The following is a 14,196-nucleotide window of genomic DNA, read 5'->3' as shown; positions in this document are numbered from 1 at the left end:
AACTCCTCCGCAAACGTTTCTGCTTCCCATGAGCTGTGCCAGGGGGCCTGGGGGGTGCAGAGCCCCCCACCCCGCTCAGCCCATTCTATTTTTGTACTCTTTGTAAATCGCTATTTATACAAACTGGCCTTGTATGGGGTTTGTGATCGGCACCGCAGCAGGAGCAGCTGTGCATGGTGCTGCACACGTGTGGGACGTGCTATGTGGATGGGAGTGTGCTGTGTGCCCCTGCACGTGCAGTGTGTGTGTGCTGTATGTGTTTCTGTGTAGGGGTGTGCAGATATACACGTGTGTGTGCTGTGTAGATGCTGTGTTGTGTGTGTGTATGAGGGGCTGCACTGTCTGAGGCGTAGTGTGTACATGTTTGTATACACATGTACATGTATACACACACATTGTGCATGCAGTACAGTATAGATACACATACACGCTCTCCGTACCACACACGCAGTGAACATATATATCACACACAGATATGTATGCACACGCTATTTATGAGGTGTATACACAGAGCATATTGGCTATGTGCACCGTGTGTCTGTCCGTGCTGTGGACCACCGTATATGTATGCTATGTAAGCATTTTGCCCTCCGGCACTGACTCCCAAGGGATTCTCCCATCAGATGTCCCAAACAGCCCAAGTTCTGCCTCCTGAAGTCCAGGAAGCGCCTTTGCTGACTTCATCAAGAGCAGACAACCGTGCCACTCGGCAGCCGCTCACACCGACACACTACGTTAAGAGCCGGCCATGCGCGGTGTACGCATGCGCGAGAAGTGCGGGCGGGGCGCGTCCAGCGGAGGCCCCGCCCATGTTCTGCCGTACCGGCGGGCGCCGCCTGGGGGCGCTGTAGCCGCCGCGCACAGCCGCAGTCGGGGCGGTCCCGCGGGCCCCCGCCGCCGCCGCCGCCGCCGCCGCCGCCGCCGCCGGGCCGGGTCGCGCCAGCTGCGGCCGCCACCGGGCGATGAGATGACAACGACCACCCTGCAGGTACCGCGCCGTGCCCGCCGCCCGGGCCCGGCCTCCGACCGCCCCGCCGGGCCGCTCCGGGAGGGCCCGGCCCGTCCTTCCGAGCGGGCCCGGCTGCGGGGCGGGGCGGGTCGCGCTCGCTGGGGCCGGGCCCGGCGCCGGGCTCAGAGCTCAGGTCGCCGCTTCCCCCGCAGAAAGCCATCGACCTGGTGACCAAAGCCACCGAGGAGGACAAGGCCAAGAACTACGAGGAGGCGCTGCGGCTGTACCAGCACGCCGTGGAGTACTTCCTGCACGCCATCAAATGTGAGCGGGGGGGCGCGGGGGGCGCGGGGCTGCGGGGCCCGCGGTGACGGCCGGGGCTCTCCGTGCAGATGAGGCGCACAGCGACAAAGCCAAGGAGAGCATCCGTGCCAAGTGCGTGCAGTACCTGGACCGGGCCGAGAAGCTGAAGGAGTACCTGCGCAGCAAGGAGAAGCAGGGCAAGAAGCCCGTCAAGGAGGCACAGAATGACGCCAAGGGGTGCGTGGGGGCTGCTCCCCTACCGGCGGGGCACGGTACGGCCGTGTGACCGCATCCCTGTCCTATCTCTCCAGGAGCGACAGCGACAGCGAGGGCGAGAACCCGGAGAAGAAGAAACTGCAGGAGCAGCTGATGGGTGAGGGGCTGTGGTGGGCATGGTGGTGCTCGGCTGGAGGGAGGTCTCACAGAGAGCGGTGCCGTGGGGGCACTGCTGGAATTTGGAGCTGTGCTATGTGCCAAGGGGTCGGGTCAGCCTGGCAGGGTGGGGGTTTGGCGGGGTGGAGCCGTGGGCTCCAGCTCTCATCTCTGCCCCGCAGGTGCCATCATGATGGAGAAGCCCAATGTGCGGTGGAGCGACGTGGCTGGCCTGGAGGGAGCCAAGGAGGCCCTGAAGGAAGCCGTGATCCTGCCCATCAAGTTCCCACATTTGTTTACTGGTGAGGCTCACTGGCAGCTCCAAGACTGCCGCTTGGCTATGGAGAGGGGCCTCATGCCCCATGACGAAGGGTGGCAGCTGTGGTAGAGGTGTGCATGCAGGGAGGTGACCCAGAGCAGAAGGGATGTCTGTCCCTGCTGGCCCGAGGTCCCTGTGCAGATCCAGTTTGTGCAGTGCAGGAGAAGCTTTGACGCTGGGCTCTGTCGCAGGGAAGCGCACGCCCTGGCGAGGGATCCTGCTCTTCGGGCCTCCTGGCACTGGGAAGTCCTACTTGGCCAAGGCTGTGGCCACTGAGGCCAACAACTCCACTTTCTTCTCCGTGTCGTCCTCGGACCTGATGTCAAAGTGGCTGGGAGAGAGTGAGAAGTAAGGTGTCACCAGGGCTGCGGGCTGGCCAAGGGATGGCTGTCCAGGGGGTGGCTGCTCTCTGTGCACTGCGTTCCCCTCCTTGGTACCATCACAGGGCTCTGGAGTAGGCAGGGGCAGGAGGAAGCAGTGGTGTGTAGGGCTCGTGCCCCTCTGCAGTGGGTGGGCAGTGGGGCTGTGGGTCCTCGCCTGGGGCTCTGGGTGGGGGCACCCACCCCTTGCCTTTGTGTCCAGGCTAGTGAAGAACCTCTTTGAGCTGGCAAGGCAGCACAAGCCCTCCATCATCTTCATCGATGAAGTGGACTCACTGTGCGGCTCCCGCAATGAGAATGAGAGTGAGGCAGCCCGGCGCATCAAGACAGAGTTCCTGGTGCAGATGCAGGGTGAGTGGGGCTTCCCCTGGCACGATGAGCTGCCCGGGGCATGCACACCTGTTAGGTAGGGAATGTGGGATGGGGTGGGTTTGGATGAAGCAGCGATCTCCTTTAGGTATGGCTCTCAAGCGTCCCCCCTGCTGTTTCTCTGGGCAGGTGTGGGCAACAGTAGTGATGGGATCCTGGTGCTCGGTGCCACCAACATCCCCTGGGTGCTGGACTCGGCCATCAGGAGGAGGTAAGCAGGACACGATCCCTCTGCAGTGCCCAAAAGCACAGTGCTGCACTGCACAGGATATGGCTGCGAGATTTGGCAGCGCAGGGCCAGCCTGGTGGGGAACACAGCCACTCACCCACGCCTGCCTGTGCCACACTCAGGTTCGAGAAGCGCATTTACATCCCATTACCTGAGGAGGCAGCCCGGGCCCAGATGTTCAAACTGCACCTGGGCAACACCCCACACTCTCTGACGGATGCTGACATCCACGAGCTGGCACGCAAGACAGATGGCTACTCTGGGGCTGATATCAGCATCATTGTGCGGGATGCCCTGATGCAGCCTGTCCGCAAGGTGCAGTCAGCTACGCACTTCAAGAAGGTGAGTTGGGTGCCAGGAGCTGTGTTGCTGCAGGGGGGGCACTGAGGCTGTATTGCAGCACTGCCCGCCTCTCCCAGGTCCGCGGTCCCTCCCGCACCAACCCCAACCTTCTGGTGGATGACCTCCTGATGCCGTGCTCGCCTGGGGACCCGGGTGCCACCGAGATGACCTGGATGGAGGTGCCCAGTGACAAGCTGATGGAGCCCATTGTCTGCATGGTGAGTGGGGCTGCCAACAGCGGTCAGATCCTGCTGCGTTTGGGCCCATCCCCAGCACAGCAATGCTGCCACCCCAGCCCTACCGGTTCCCCTGCCTCCTCCAGAGCTGCCACTTGCCTCAGGGCCTGGTGCAGGCACGTGGCAGCTGGGTACTGGTGCCCTCCCGAGCCCCTGCAGTGGCAACGCCTGCCCGGCAGCAGCACCCTAAGCGTGAGCGTGTCCCCAGCATGTTACCATCCCCCCAACCTCCACGTCTGAGCTGCCCCCTGCTCTGTATTGCAGTCGGACATGCTGCGTTCTCTGGCCACCACCCGTCCCACCGTGAACACCGAGGACCTCCTGAAGGTGAAGAAGTTCACAGAGGACTTTGGGCAGGAAGGTTAAGGGCCGTGGTGGATGATGGGGCCCCGCTGCTCCCAGGCAGGCGGCTGTGCCAAACAGGTTCATCTGCAGCTCACAACCCAACCCATCTCACTTCAGCACCAGGCAGGGAAGGGGGCACGCTGCCCTGGCAGGGCCGACATTAACAGAGGCGTCCCAGCGCTCCTCTGCTCCTCACTCTTCTTCCTGCTCTTTTTTTATTTTTTAAATTAATGCTGCTTTGGGTTCTGTCTTGTTTATATGAAAATAAAAACAATCTGAAAGCTTCCGCCAGTGCCTAGCCCCTCCCTGAGGCACAGCTGCCCCACAGCAAGGCTTTGGGGCCACAAAGGGACCCAGCGTTGGGGATACCCTCTCCTCCCCATTCCCACGGTCCTTTGCCTGCCACACAAGGAGCACGTTCTATAATGGCCGCTTGGAGCCGAGTCCCTCCTCGTTTCTCTCCAGGTCCACAGCCCACAGCTCCCAGCCCCTTCCCCTCCCGTGGACCAGGTGCTGCAGGAGAGAGGGGTGGTCCCGTCCTGCACAGCCCCATTTCCTAGACCGAGAAAGGAAGCTCCGAGGCCGGCTCCAAGGGGCAGATGGGGGCCGCGGCCACATCGCAGAGTGCCGTACCGCTGCCGGGGCTCCGTCTCAGTCGAGGAGTTGGCTCCAGGCGGTGTTGGCGAAGGTGCGGCTGTCCATGCGGTCGATGAAGAGCACGCCGTCCAGATGGTCCATCTCGTGCTGCACGATGCGGGCAGCCCAGCCAGTCGCCTCCCAGCTCACCGGGTCCCCGTTCTCATCTACGCCTGCGGCAGGACGGCGCCAGTAGGGCCGGAGCCGGGCCGCGGGGAGAGGGGACGGGAAGAGAAGCGGGGGGGACGGGGTGGGGACGAGGCCGTACCGGAGACGTGCACGGCCCAGTGCCGCGGGACGCAGGCGGAGAAGCCACGGATGCTGGCGCAGCCCTCGGGCGCGGTGACGAGGCGGGCGTCCAGAACGCGCAGCGCGGGGTTCACAAGAAGCCGCAGCGGGAAGGGCTCGATGCGGTGCGCGCGGCGGAGCGCGGCGGGGTACTGCCGGCAGCGCTCTGGGGGCAGCGCGGCGGCGAAGACGCGCAGGGGCACACCGAGCTGCGGGGCGCTCAGCCCCAGGCACGGCTCGCCCCGCAGCCCGGCCGCCAGCGCCGCCGCCAGCGCCCGCAGCTCGGGGCCGCCCAACCGCTCAGGGGCGACGGCGGCGGCGGCGGCGCGCAGCACCGGAGCGCCCACCTGGCACGGCGCGGAGAACGGCGGCTTGGAAGGGCCCCGCAGCCGCCGCCGCAGCGCCTGCCAGTAGGAGCGCTCCCGCACCGCGGCCCAGCCCGACCCCGCCTCGGCCCCGCAGCCGCGGGCCTGACCCGGAGCCCGGCCCGGCAGCAGCCGCCTGCACAGCACCGCCGCCATCCCGGCGGATGTGACGCAGCGGCTGGAGGGGCGCTGGGGGCGGGGAGGGCGAGGACTGGCGCCCCCTGCCGGCGGGGAGGAGCGACGGCTCCGCGGCTTCAAACGGGAAAGACACGGCGGGGACCGGGCGGCCACGCGGGTGGCACGGCTTTATTGCTGCAGGCACGGCCCGGCCCCACCGAGGGGACGCGTGGGGACCCCTGTGCCCGCAGAACAAGTGTTCACCCGAGCAGCACGGCTCTCCCCTCTCCGCAGCCCCCGGGTCACGATGCAGGATGCTCCCCTCCCTGCCCGCTCTCATCCAGCAGCACAGCACCCAGTGCAGGGTCTGCGGGCTCGTCTCTGCCCTGCTCTGGCGGGGGCCCCCCTGGCCCAGTCTCCTCTGTCTGCGTGCGATGCAGTGCGAGCACAGGGCTTTGTGGGGATGGCTCTTCCTCACTGGGCGGCAGCTCTGCCTCCTGTGCTGGCAGGACAGGGGCCAGCAGCTCTCTGAAAGCGTTCACATCAATGCAACCCAGGTGGGTGTAGCGCTGCAGATGGGCCGGGGGGATACCTATGGGACACAGAGAGGGGTGGGCACAGCCCTCCAGCGCAGTGCAGCTAACACTGCATCCCGTGGTGACAACAGCATCTCCCACTTTATTCCTCCCCACAGTGGAGTCTTACCCAGCACCTGTGCGATCTGAGCCGGGGGGAAGAGAACCTGGAGGCAGCGATTCAGGTAAGGAAGCAGATCCTCCAGGAATGCTGCGCAGAACTGGACAAAGAGCTCCTGCTCGCGCCCGCTGAATGCCGCCTCCTCTGCCCGGTGGAAGGCCAGGATTATTTTGGTCACCTGGGGCAGAGAACAGAGTCATTAATTTCCAGATCACAATCCCCAGGCAAACCCAAGGGCCTGGAGAACCTGACACATGAAACAGCCACTTCCCTTTCATAGCACTAGGCCCAAGGCAGCATTTTGGGCACAGAAACCATCCTTATTTGCAGCTGTTCTGTTTCTCCTACAAAGTAGGAGCCCAAGTGCAGCCCCAGCACCTTACCTTGCCAAGGGCATCCTTCAGGCAGGCAGCCACATCCTGTGCCAGGGCGATGGGGCAGCAGAGCCGCAGGTCATTGAAGGCAACAAGGAGGCCATTGAGGAAGCAGGCAAGGGGAGGAAAGTCCAGCAGCACCATGGGTGGCTGCAGTGTCCCTGGCTGGGCTGAGGGCACCGGCACTGCTGCGGCACTGCCCAGCACAGATGGGGCAGAGATGAGCGTGTAGGAATTCATCTCCTCCTGGAACTTCTCCACCGCCTCATCCACTGCCTTGTTGAAGGTGGTGGCAGCGACACGCTGGAAGATGGGGGCCAGCTGCCCACGGAAATCAGCCCCCACCCTACTAAAGGAGAGGCCAAAGTACATGCACTGCCCCAGCAGCGAGTCCAAGCGGCCGCCCACCCCTCGCTGCAGGTCGCGCTCCAGCACCTGCAGGAACTCAGAGACCTTCTGCAGCACCCAACCATGGAAGATGGCCCCCTCGTTGAGGGAGGGCTGCTCGGGGGCCAGGAGCGGTTCCTCATCAGAGAAGATGGCACGGTACTGTGTGATGATGTCAAAGAGGTGGACACGGCAGGCCTCGACTGTCTTGGTGAGGTGGAAGTAGGGGTCATCCTCGGGGATGGAGGCCTGGATGGAGCGCAGCCAGGCGTCCCGTGCCTGCAGGAACTTGATGCGCAGCTCGGCCTCGGTGAAGACATCCATGCGCCGCAGATAGCCAATGACCCGCAGGCAAGTGGGCAGAGGGATGTTGGTGCGGAGCTGCTGGATGAGCTCGTTCAGCATCAGCTGAGTGGACTGCCGCACCTCGGCCACAATTCCCTGTGAGGAGAGAGCCTCAGTGGTACTATCAGTGGGCTGAGGCCAACTGCATGAGACTCAACAAGACCAAGTGCCAGGTCCCACACTTCGGGGTCACAACACCCCATGCATCAAGAAACATGGAGCTGTGGCATTTGGGTCTAAGCAAGCATGGCAAGGTGGGTTGACAGTTAGACTCGGTGATCTTTTCTGACCTTAATGACCTTTCTGACCTTTGACTGTGGGACAGCCATGCAGCAGGGGCAGCATGGCCCTACCTGGATGACGGGGATGCTGCTGTACTTCTTCTCCAGCCGGCGCACGTAGGCCGCCAGCTCCAGCGCCTCCTCATAGTAGCGGTTACGCACACAGGTGTCCATGAGCTGCGGGATCTCCAGGATCTCTAGGATCTCTGTGTGCCGGTTCAGTGTCAGGCTGTTCATCCGCCGGCTGCAGGCAATGGCCTCAGCATCACGCATGAAGTTCCTGCGGGGCCAGGAAGGATCAGTACCGGGCGGGTGGAGGGGGACATGCTGGGACCTCCTTAGCTACTCTCCTGCTCTGCTACTGACCCCGATCCCAACACCGGGCTGGCACTGGCCTCGGGGCTCCAACTGCCCCCAGCCTCACCCACCTCCAGTCCTTCCTGCGTCTTGTCAGCTCTGTCCCCAGCGCCCCCGAGCCTGGCCCATCCCGCTCACCGGCAGGCATCCTGCAGGGCGGGCAGGCGCTCCAGCAGGCTGCTCAGACGGCTCTCGATGCCACCGAAGCCGCGGCCGGCGCGCCCGGTGCACTCCGCGGAGCGAATGAAGGCGCGGTAGTGCTCGAAGGCCAAGCGCCGCGTCTCGGCCCCGACCCGCTCCCGCTCCGCCGCCAGCCGCGCTGGCTCCCGGCCCAGCTCCGCCAGCCCCAGCGCCGCCAGCTCGGCCACATAAGCGGCGAGCTCAGCGCCGCCGGGTCCCGCCACAGCCGGTCCGCGCAGCCAGGCCAGCAGCCGCTCCTCCTCCGCCGCCATCGCAGTCGCTCCGCCGGCACGGGCCCACGCCACTTCCGGCCCCGGCTCAGGCACTTCCGGCGCAGTACCGCCACTTCCGCTTCCGGCGCTGCAGCGCGTGTGGGGCGTGCGGCGATGCGGCCGCTGACGGAGGCGGAGACGCGGGCGGTGTTCGAGAAGCTCGGGAGATAGTGAGCGGCTGGGAGTGCGGGAGCGGCGCGGGGGAGCGGTGGGACCGACGGGGGAACGAGGGCCTGGGGCTGCAGCGGAGGCGCGGCACGTGCCGCGTGTGGGAACGGCGGGGCTGACGGGGAATGGATGGGGCGAAGGACGGGTGCAGGCAGTGGTGGCACAAGGGGGGCCGAGGGGATCGCAGCGTGATCGGGTTGGAACGGACCTCCTGCTCCTCCCCTGCCGCCGGGTGCCCCCCAGCTCGGGCTGCCGGGAGCCCAACCACGGCCCCGGGCACCTCCAGGGATGGGCACCACCCGTCTTGGGCTGTTGATGCAGCCCAAGATACTGTTGGTTCTCCGGGCTGCAAGTGCACGCCGCTGGCTTGTGTTAAGCACTCCGTCTGCCAGGACCCCCAAGTCCTTCTATGCAGGGCTGCTTTCTACACATTTTTTCCCTCACTCTATGTATGTATCTGGGATGGCCCCAACCCAAGTGCAACACCTTGCATTTGGCCTTGATGAACCTCATGAGGTGTGAAAGAGAGAGATGGGTCAGAAGGAGCCAGGCGGACCAGAGGACACTGGGAGAACACCAGAGATGGATCTGATGTAGCTTTTCCCTGCAGCATTGGCGAGAACATCCAGTTGCTGGTGGACCGGCCCGATGGCACCTACTGCTTCCGTCTGCACCGTGACCGTGTCTACTATGTGAGGTGAGCTGGGGTTGGGGCTGTGGGACACAGGGTGAGCCCATGCAGCCCTCCCAGCCTGCAGCCTCTCCATCCCTGTCTCCCCACAGCGAGAAGCTGCTGAAGGGTGCTGCAAGCATCCCACGGGACAGCCTGGTGGCACTGGGCACCTGCTTTGGCAAGTTCACCAAGACACAGAAGTTCCGGCTCAGCGTCACTGCCCTGGACTTCCTTGCACCTTATGCCAAGGTGGGATGTTTCCCACCCCCCAGCACCTGCTTGTTCCCAGTGCCACCCTTTTGGCAGCTCACCGACTCCTGCCTCTCTCTTAGTATAAAGTGTGGGTGAAGCCAGGCTCAGAGCAGTCCTTCCTCTATGGCAACCATGTGCTGAAGTCTGGCCTGGGCCGCATCACGGAGAACACAGCACAGTACCAGGGCGTGGTGGTGTACTCCATGGCTGACATCCCACTGGTGAGTGGCCTCCCCAACACTTCCCACTCTAAGGGAATGGGTACTGGGCTGCAAAACACTCCCTCTCCCTTCTTCCCCAGGGGTTTGGAGTAGCTGCAAAATCCACCCAGGACTGCCGGAAGGTGGATCCCATGGCCATTGTGGTGTTTCACCAGGCGGATGTCGGGGAGTACGTGCGCAGTGAGGACACACTGACTTAGGGCAGCACAAATGCTCAGGAGCCACAAGCACGCCTGGGCAGAATGGACTTGTCCTGCATCATGCGTGGTAGCAGCACACGGAGCTGCAGGGAGCACACCCCAAGGAGAAAGCAGGAGCTGGGAGCAGTTTCTGCTGCTGGGAGCACAAGAAGGCACCAGCTGTGCTGTTGTGATTGTATAAAGCCTGTTCCTTCTTTTTAACTGTCTCTTGTCTCATGCAGCACCTTAGGGCGTCAGTCCTGAGGCCTGGCTGCACATTTGGGAGCCTGGGATTGGTGCAGCAGGCAGCAATACACAGGAGGGAGGCAGGAAGACAGCAGATAGCTGCCTGCAGGGCTGCTGTCATCCCATCCAGGCAGGCACAAGAAGGATGGGTACAATCCATGGGTATTTCATAAAATGGGGTTCTAGGCAAAAGGGGCAGATTGAAACACTAAAAGCTGGCAACGACACACTAACACAAAATCGAGGTTTTTGTATTTTTTTTTCCTAAAGGTAATTTCAGTTAAAAGTGGGAGGTGAGTGAGCTCTGCTTCCAGCTACACCACCCCCTCTCCCCAGGGCAGGACCTGGGCTTTCTCCTCCTGCTCTGTGGAAAGCAGGGGGGCTGATGCAGAGGAGCAGGCAAGCCCCTCAGTCACTGCTGCGGGTGAGTGCAGGTGGGGCTCTGCTCCTGTGGGCTGTGCTGTGTCAGGGAGCTGTCAGCACCTCGGCTTCCCAGAGCTCTGCACGTTGAAGAGACGCTTCAAGAAGTAAAGCTGCAGGACCCCAGAGAGGACAATGAGGCAGCTCTGAGCCATCGACCACCAGTTGACGTAGTGGTAGTTGGACTCGAGAAGGAAGGAGTCGGCCCTTTTCCTCATCCGGGCAAAGTTGTAGAACCTCCACATGTGGAAGATGCGGATGTACAGTTTCTGAATGCTGTCCTGCAGACATAGCCCAGGAGGAGAAGAGAATGGTGCTCAGGCAGGTTGTGCTGCTGAGGAGCTGGCAGAGCACTGGCAGAACCCTTGCAGGAACATCCAGTGAGCCACCAGCTTGGTTCAACACCAAGTTAGGCAGCAGCACATCAAGCAGGGACAAATGTCCTTCCTTGGTCCCTGAGGAGGAACTTGCCCATCCCTGCCACGGGGTGCTGCTGGAGGCCACACTGTTGCGTTCAGTTCTGGCCTGTTTTTGCATCAGCCTGACCCGTGCGCTGCTTTGAAGCACTGTGGCAGAAGCAGCACTTACCTCAATGGCATCCAACGTGTCATTCAGCTGTTTCCTCTCTTCTGTCTGCTCCTTTTCCATGTTGAAGCCATCATAGTAGACACCAAAGTTGAGATACACCTGCATAAAGCCAAAGTGATTTTGCCCATTGTCCAGGCAGAGCTGATAGAAACCTGCAGAGAGAAGTGGAGATTTTTGTTCCCTAAGCTGGCAGCGCTGCATTGAGCACTTAATGCTGATGTGTGCTGGCAGGGAGGGCACCGTGACCACACAACACACATCAGCACTATGGGGACCCACAGAGCCCACCCAGCCCCGGGGGACACGGGCAGCAGGGACCTGTCTCCTTGGTCAGGAAGTTGATCTGTCCTCGCACATCCTGGGAGGCGCCGAGCTGGAAGCCATTGGGGTCTTTTGCTGTGGCCAGGATGTGCCTGCTGTTGGCAATGCCTGTCGCCCGCTGCACCTGGAGGTGGGAGACACCCAACAGCAGGGCTGGGACGCTGCCCAAAGGGGACACCTGTCCTTAGGGAGGCATCACCTAAGGGTCTTTTGTGCCCCATTCTTGGGAAAACAGGAGTCCTTCAAGTTTCCTTCTGCTTGGTCGTGAGCAGGAGCTGAGGGTGCTGGCTGCACTCAAGCACTAAATGCCTCCTGCCACTGCCAGCTACACATAAAAGGAAAACAAAACCCACAGCCTTGAGAAGGGTCACCTCTCAGTTCTTTGTCCTTGCCCATAGTGCTGCTGGCACTCACAGAGAGGTAGAGGACCGGGTTGGGTCATTGTCAGGGGTCCCTGGAGGGGAGAGCAGGCTCCAAGCATGTTCTCAGCCCTGCAGAGCAGCTCCCAGCTGTCTGCTGGCTTTGGGGCTGAGCAAGAGCATGTTTGGGGTCGGCTGGGCTTGTGCTACGTGCTGGGGCTGTTCCCACACGAGCACTGTGTGGCTGCTCTGCCAAGCACGAGGTGGTGGCAGCTGTGTCCCCACGCTCCTTCAGCCAGCAGTGTAAACAGGAGATTAAAGGGCTCCGGTCCCCCTTGTGGGAAGGGGACTGAGCACAGGGACAAACTGATACGGCTGCACCTGAGACCTTCAGCACTCCTCCCAGCCACAGCTCAGAGGGAAGCTGAGGTCCTGCAATGGCCTCCAGCCAGCCCAGCACTCCTGCAGCGCTGAGCTTGCCCCAGCGAGCTCCATCTGGGTACAGGGCCACCACAGCCAGAGCACCCTGCACCTCCTCACTCTGAACATACTCCTCGTTTTGAAAATAGCTGATGGGATTGATGATGAGAAGGCAAAGTGCCTTAAAAAAAAAAAAAAAAAAAAAGCTCAGGCCCTAGGACCAGGCATTGAAGTTACTGCAGCCATTCCCCGGTACAACCAAGGATGTTCCCCTCCCCTCCACCCCGATGACAGCAAGGCAGCCATTCCCCCAAACCCATTGGCAGAAGCACCAGCTCACAGCAGGATGGGTCCCACAGCACTCACCTCAAAGCTGAAGAAGAAATTGCCACTCTGGTGTGCAAACTGCCAGAAGCACTCAGTGGTGCCAGCATGGACGATGATGGCAAAGTCATAGCGGTCAGCACCACGGAACAGGGGCTCATCGCTGGTCCCGCTCAGGGGCTCAGTCCTGGGGCACCCAGCAGGACCTGGCAGCCCCAGCACCAGGAGCACCAGCAGCAGCATGCTGCTTCCAGCTGGGCAGCAGCACAGAGCCGAGGCAGCGGCGTTATCAATCATTAACTGCGCCTGTGCTGCTGCACGGTGTTGCTCGGCAGGAGCCGGCTCCACTCAAGGTGATATTGGTGCACGGCCAGACTTGGTCTGCTTTGTTCATGTTCCCATCCACCCAAACCCCCCTGCTAAGGGCCAAGGCTGCTGCAAAGTGCCACAATCACCAGCAGCATCTCCTGTCTGCACAGCACTGGTCCAGGTCCCAGGCAGACTCGCTCTGCTTGCAGACAAACGATGCCAGTACTTATGAGCAAAGCAATTAATCACTCTGGTGATTCCTGCCCCACTGCATGATTCTCACCAAGTCCAGAACTGGCCCCTGCAAGCTCACAGTGCTCCCATCTACCTGCAGCTGTTCCAGCACAAGTAGTGTTACAGCAGCAGAGGGAAATGCACAGCCACAAGCAGGTGGCAGCGGAAGCTCGTTCCATCAGTGCTGAAGGGCAGAGGGGAAAGCAGGTGTTTCCAAACAGTCTGCTACCCAGCACTAGCTCTACAGCTGCTTCAGTGAGCCCAGAGCATCGATCAAAAAGGAAACAAAACCCCTTCCAAAAAAAGAAACTGGAGAAGTGAACAGATCAGAGGGTGGAAGTACACGCTATTCCAGCAACCCTCCAGATCCAACCCCACAGTGTTGGTGTAGGTACGTCTGCACAGTGCCTAGCTGTTGTGCATTGGCTCACAGCACACACGAAGCCCCCAGCTGTAAGTCCAGAGGCTACAGAACAACTGAAAAAAGCAAGAAGCCTGGCTGGGCTTCCCATCATTTCTAGGGTTTCTACAGCAGTTACTCTCACCCCACAGTGCTTTTAGGAAATGCCCCTTTGGCTTCAGGGCCATGAGACTTCAGAGCCTGTGAGGAGGCACTTCACACCTTCAGAGCATCCCTGTTCCACCCCCCCCCCACCTGCTGCTGACATTGCAGCAGGCTCAGGCAGCAAACAAACTGGTCACCACACAGCCAGCGCTCCAAACTGCCTCACTGCTATCAAGGAGGCACAAATTCACATATTGCAACTCTTGAAACTCATCAGCAAAGAACTTTATTTTATAGAAGACACCACTCAGTCATTTGAAGGCAAGAAACAGTGCCCTCAGGGTTCACATGCTTGCAGATTGCGTACAGGATGCTGTTACCAGGAAGGAGACAATGTCACAATCAACATCATTAAGCACTAGATTGTTTAACATGGGACCAATTTTTACTAAAACAAAACAAAAAAACAAAAAAAAAAACCAAAAAAAAACCAGTTGCTTAAGTTTCAGAAGGGAGGGAAAGTCCCACCTGCAGGCTAGAAAAATACTTCTGGGAGAAAAACTGCCTTAGCTAAAGCTCTTCCCAGAAACTGTGGGACTGTGTTGCCTCTCCAAAGGAGAGAGTACAAACAGACGGAACAAAACTCGAATAGTTTAGACAAGTTAAACATAAAAACAGCCACTGACAGTTACGCAGATATTGTCAAATGGCAGAACAGAAGACAGCAGCCCATCAGGTTGGCTGCAGTTGTCAGGTAGGAAGAAGTCCCAATCCAGGCCATTTCCTAGCACATGCATTCAAACTGCAGCTTCTGCCAACTGCAGAAGACGTAAAC

At 60.8% G+C, this 14,196-nt stretch overlaps 5 protein-coding genes across 6 annotated transcripts; 2 read left to right on the top strand and 3 right to left on the bottom strand.

The window, feature by feature from the left end:
* Nucleotides 1-967: 967 nt before the first annotated feature.
* On the top strand, nucleotides 968-4,046 carry VPS4A (vacuolar protein sorting 4 homolog A; the record flags this gene model as incomplete). Its single annotated transcript, XM_079541679.1, has 11 exons — nucleotides 968-988; nucleotides 1,162-1,273; nucleotides 1,342-1,489; nucleotides 1,564-1,625; nucleotides 1,807-1,926; nucleotides 2,135-2,291; nucleotides 2,526-2,674; nucleotides 2,822-2,903; nucleotides 3,044-3,263; nucleotides 3,341-3,481; nucleotides 3,764-4,046. 11 exons carry the CDS (start codon nucleotides 968-970, stop codon nucleotides 3,863-3,865), a joined length of 1,314 nt encoding a protein of 437 aa, XP_079397805.1. The 3' UTR covers nucleotides 3,866-4,046.
* Nucleotides 4,047-4,251: 205 nt separating this feature from the next.
* On the bottom strand, nucleotides 4,252-5,289 carry PDF (peptide deformylase, mitochondrial; the record flags this gene model as incomplete). Its single annotated transcript, XM_079541284.1, has 2 exons — nucleotides 4,252-4,653; nucleotides 4,749-5,289. 2 exons carry the CDS (start codon nucleotides 5,287-5,289, stop codon nucleotides 4,496-4,498), a joined length of 699 nt encoding a protein of 232 aa, XP_079397410.1. The 3' UTR covers nucleotides 4,252-4,495.
* A 263-nt stretch (nucleotides 5,290-5,552) lies between these two features.
* On the bottom strand, nucleotides 5,553-8,142 carry COG8 (component of oligomeric golgi complex 8; the record flags this gene model as incomplete). The annotated part of the gene is made up of 5 exons (XM_079541283.1): nucleotides 5,553-5,842; nucleotides 5,956-6,124; nucleotides 6,330-7,148; nucleotides 7,406-7,613; nucleotides 7,829-8,142. The coding sequence occupies 5 exons, from the start codon at nucleotides 8,140-8,142 to the stop codon at nucleotides 5,553-5,555; spliced, it is 1,800 nt and encodes a 599-aa protein (XP_079397409.1).
* A 114-nt stretch (nucleotides 8,143-8,256) lies between these two features.
* On the top strand, nucleotides 8,257-9,838 carry NIP7 (nucleolar pre-rRNA processing protein NIP7; the record flags this gene model as incomplete). Of its 2 annotated transcripts, XM_079541634.1 has the most annotated exons (5): nucleotides 8,257-8,312; nucleotides 8,921-9,007; nucleotides 9,094-9,232; nucleotides 9,316-9,456; nucleotides 9,537-9,838. In XM_079541634.1, the coding sequence occupies 5 exons, from the start codon at nucleotides 8,257-8,259 to the stop codon at nucleotides 9,654-9,656; spliced, it is 543 nt and encodes a 180-aa protein (XP_079397760.1). In that variant the 3' UTR covers nucleotides 9,657-9,838. The 2 variants fall into 2 exon arrangements, with proteins under 2 accessions (XP_079397760.1, XP_079397761.1); XM_079541635.1 differs by lacking the exon at nucleotides 9,316-9,456.
* A 519-nt stretch (nucleotides 9,839-10,357) lies between these two features.
* On the bottom strand, nucleotides 10,358-12,610 carry TMED6 (transmembrane p24 trafficking protein 6; the record flags this gene model as incomplete). Its single annotated transcript, XM_079541210.1, has 4 exons — nucleotides 10,358-10,582; nucleotides 10,890-11,041; nucleotides 11,208-11,334; nucleotides 12,356-12,610. 4 exons carry the CDS (start codon nucleotides 12,608-12,610, stop codon nucleotides 10,358-10,360), a joined length of 759 nt encoding a protein of 252 aa, XP_079397336.1.
* Nucleotides 12,611-14,196: the final 1,586 nt, after the last annotated feature.

The sequence above is a fragment of the Tetrao urogallus genome (assembly GCF_951394365.1).
Source record: "Tetrao urogallus genome assembly, chromosome: 12".
NCBI lineage: Eukaryota > Metazoa > Chordata > Aves > Galliformes > Phasianidae > Tetrao > Tetrao urogallus.
This window is presented reverse-complemented; position numbering and strand designations above follow the sequence as displayed.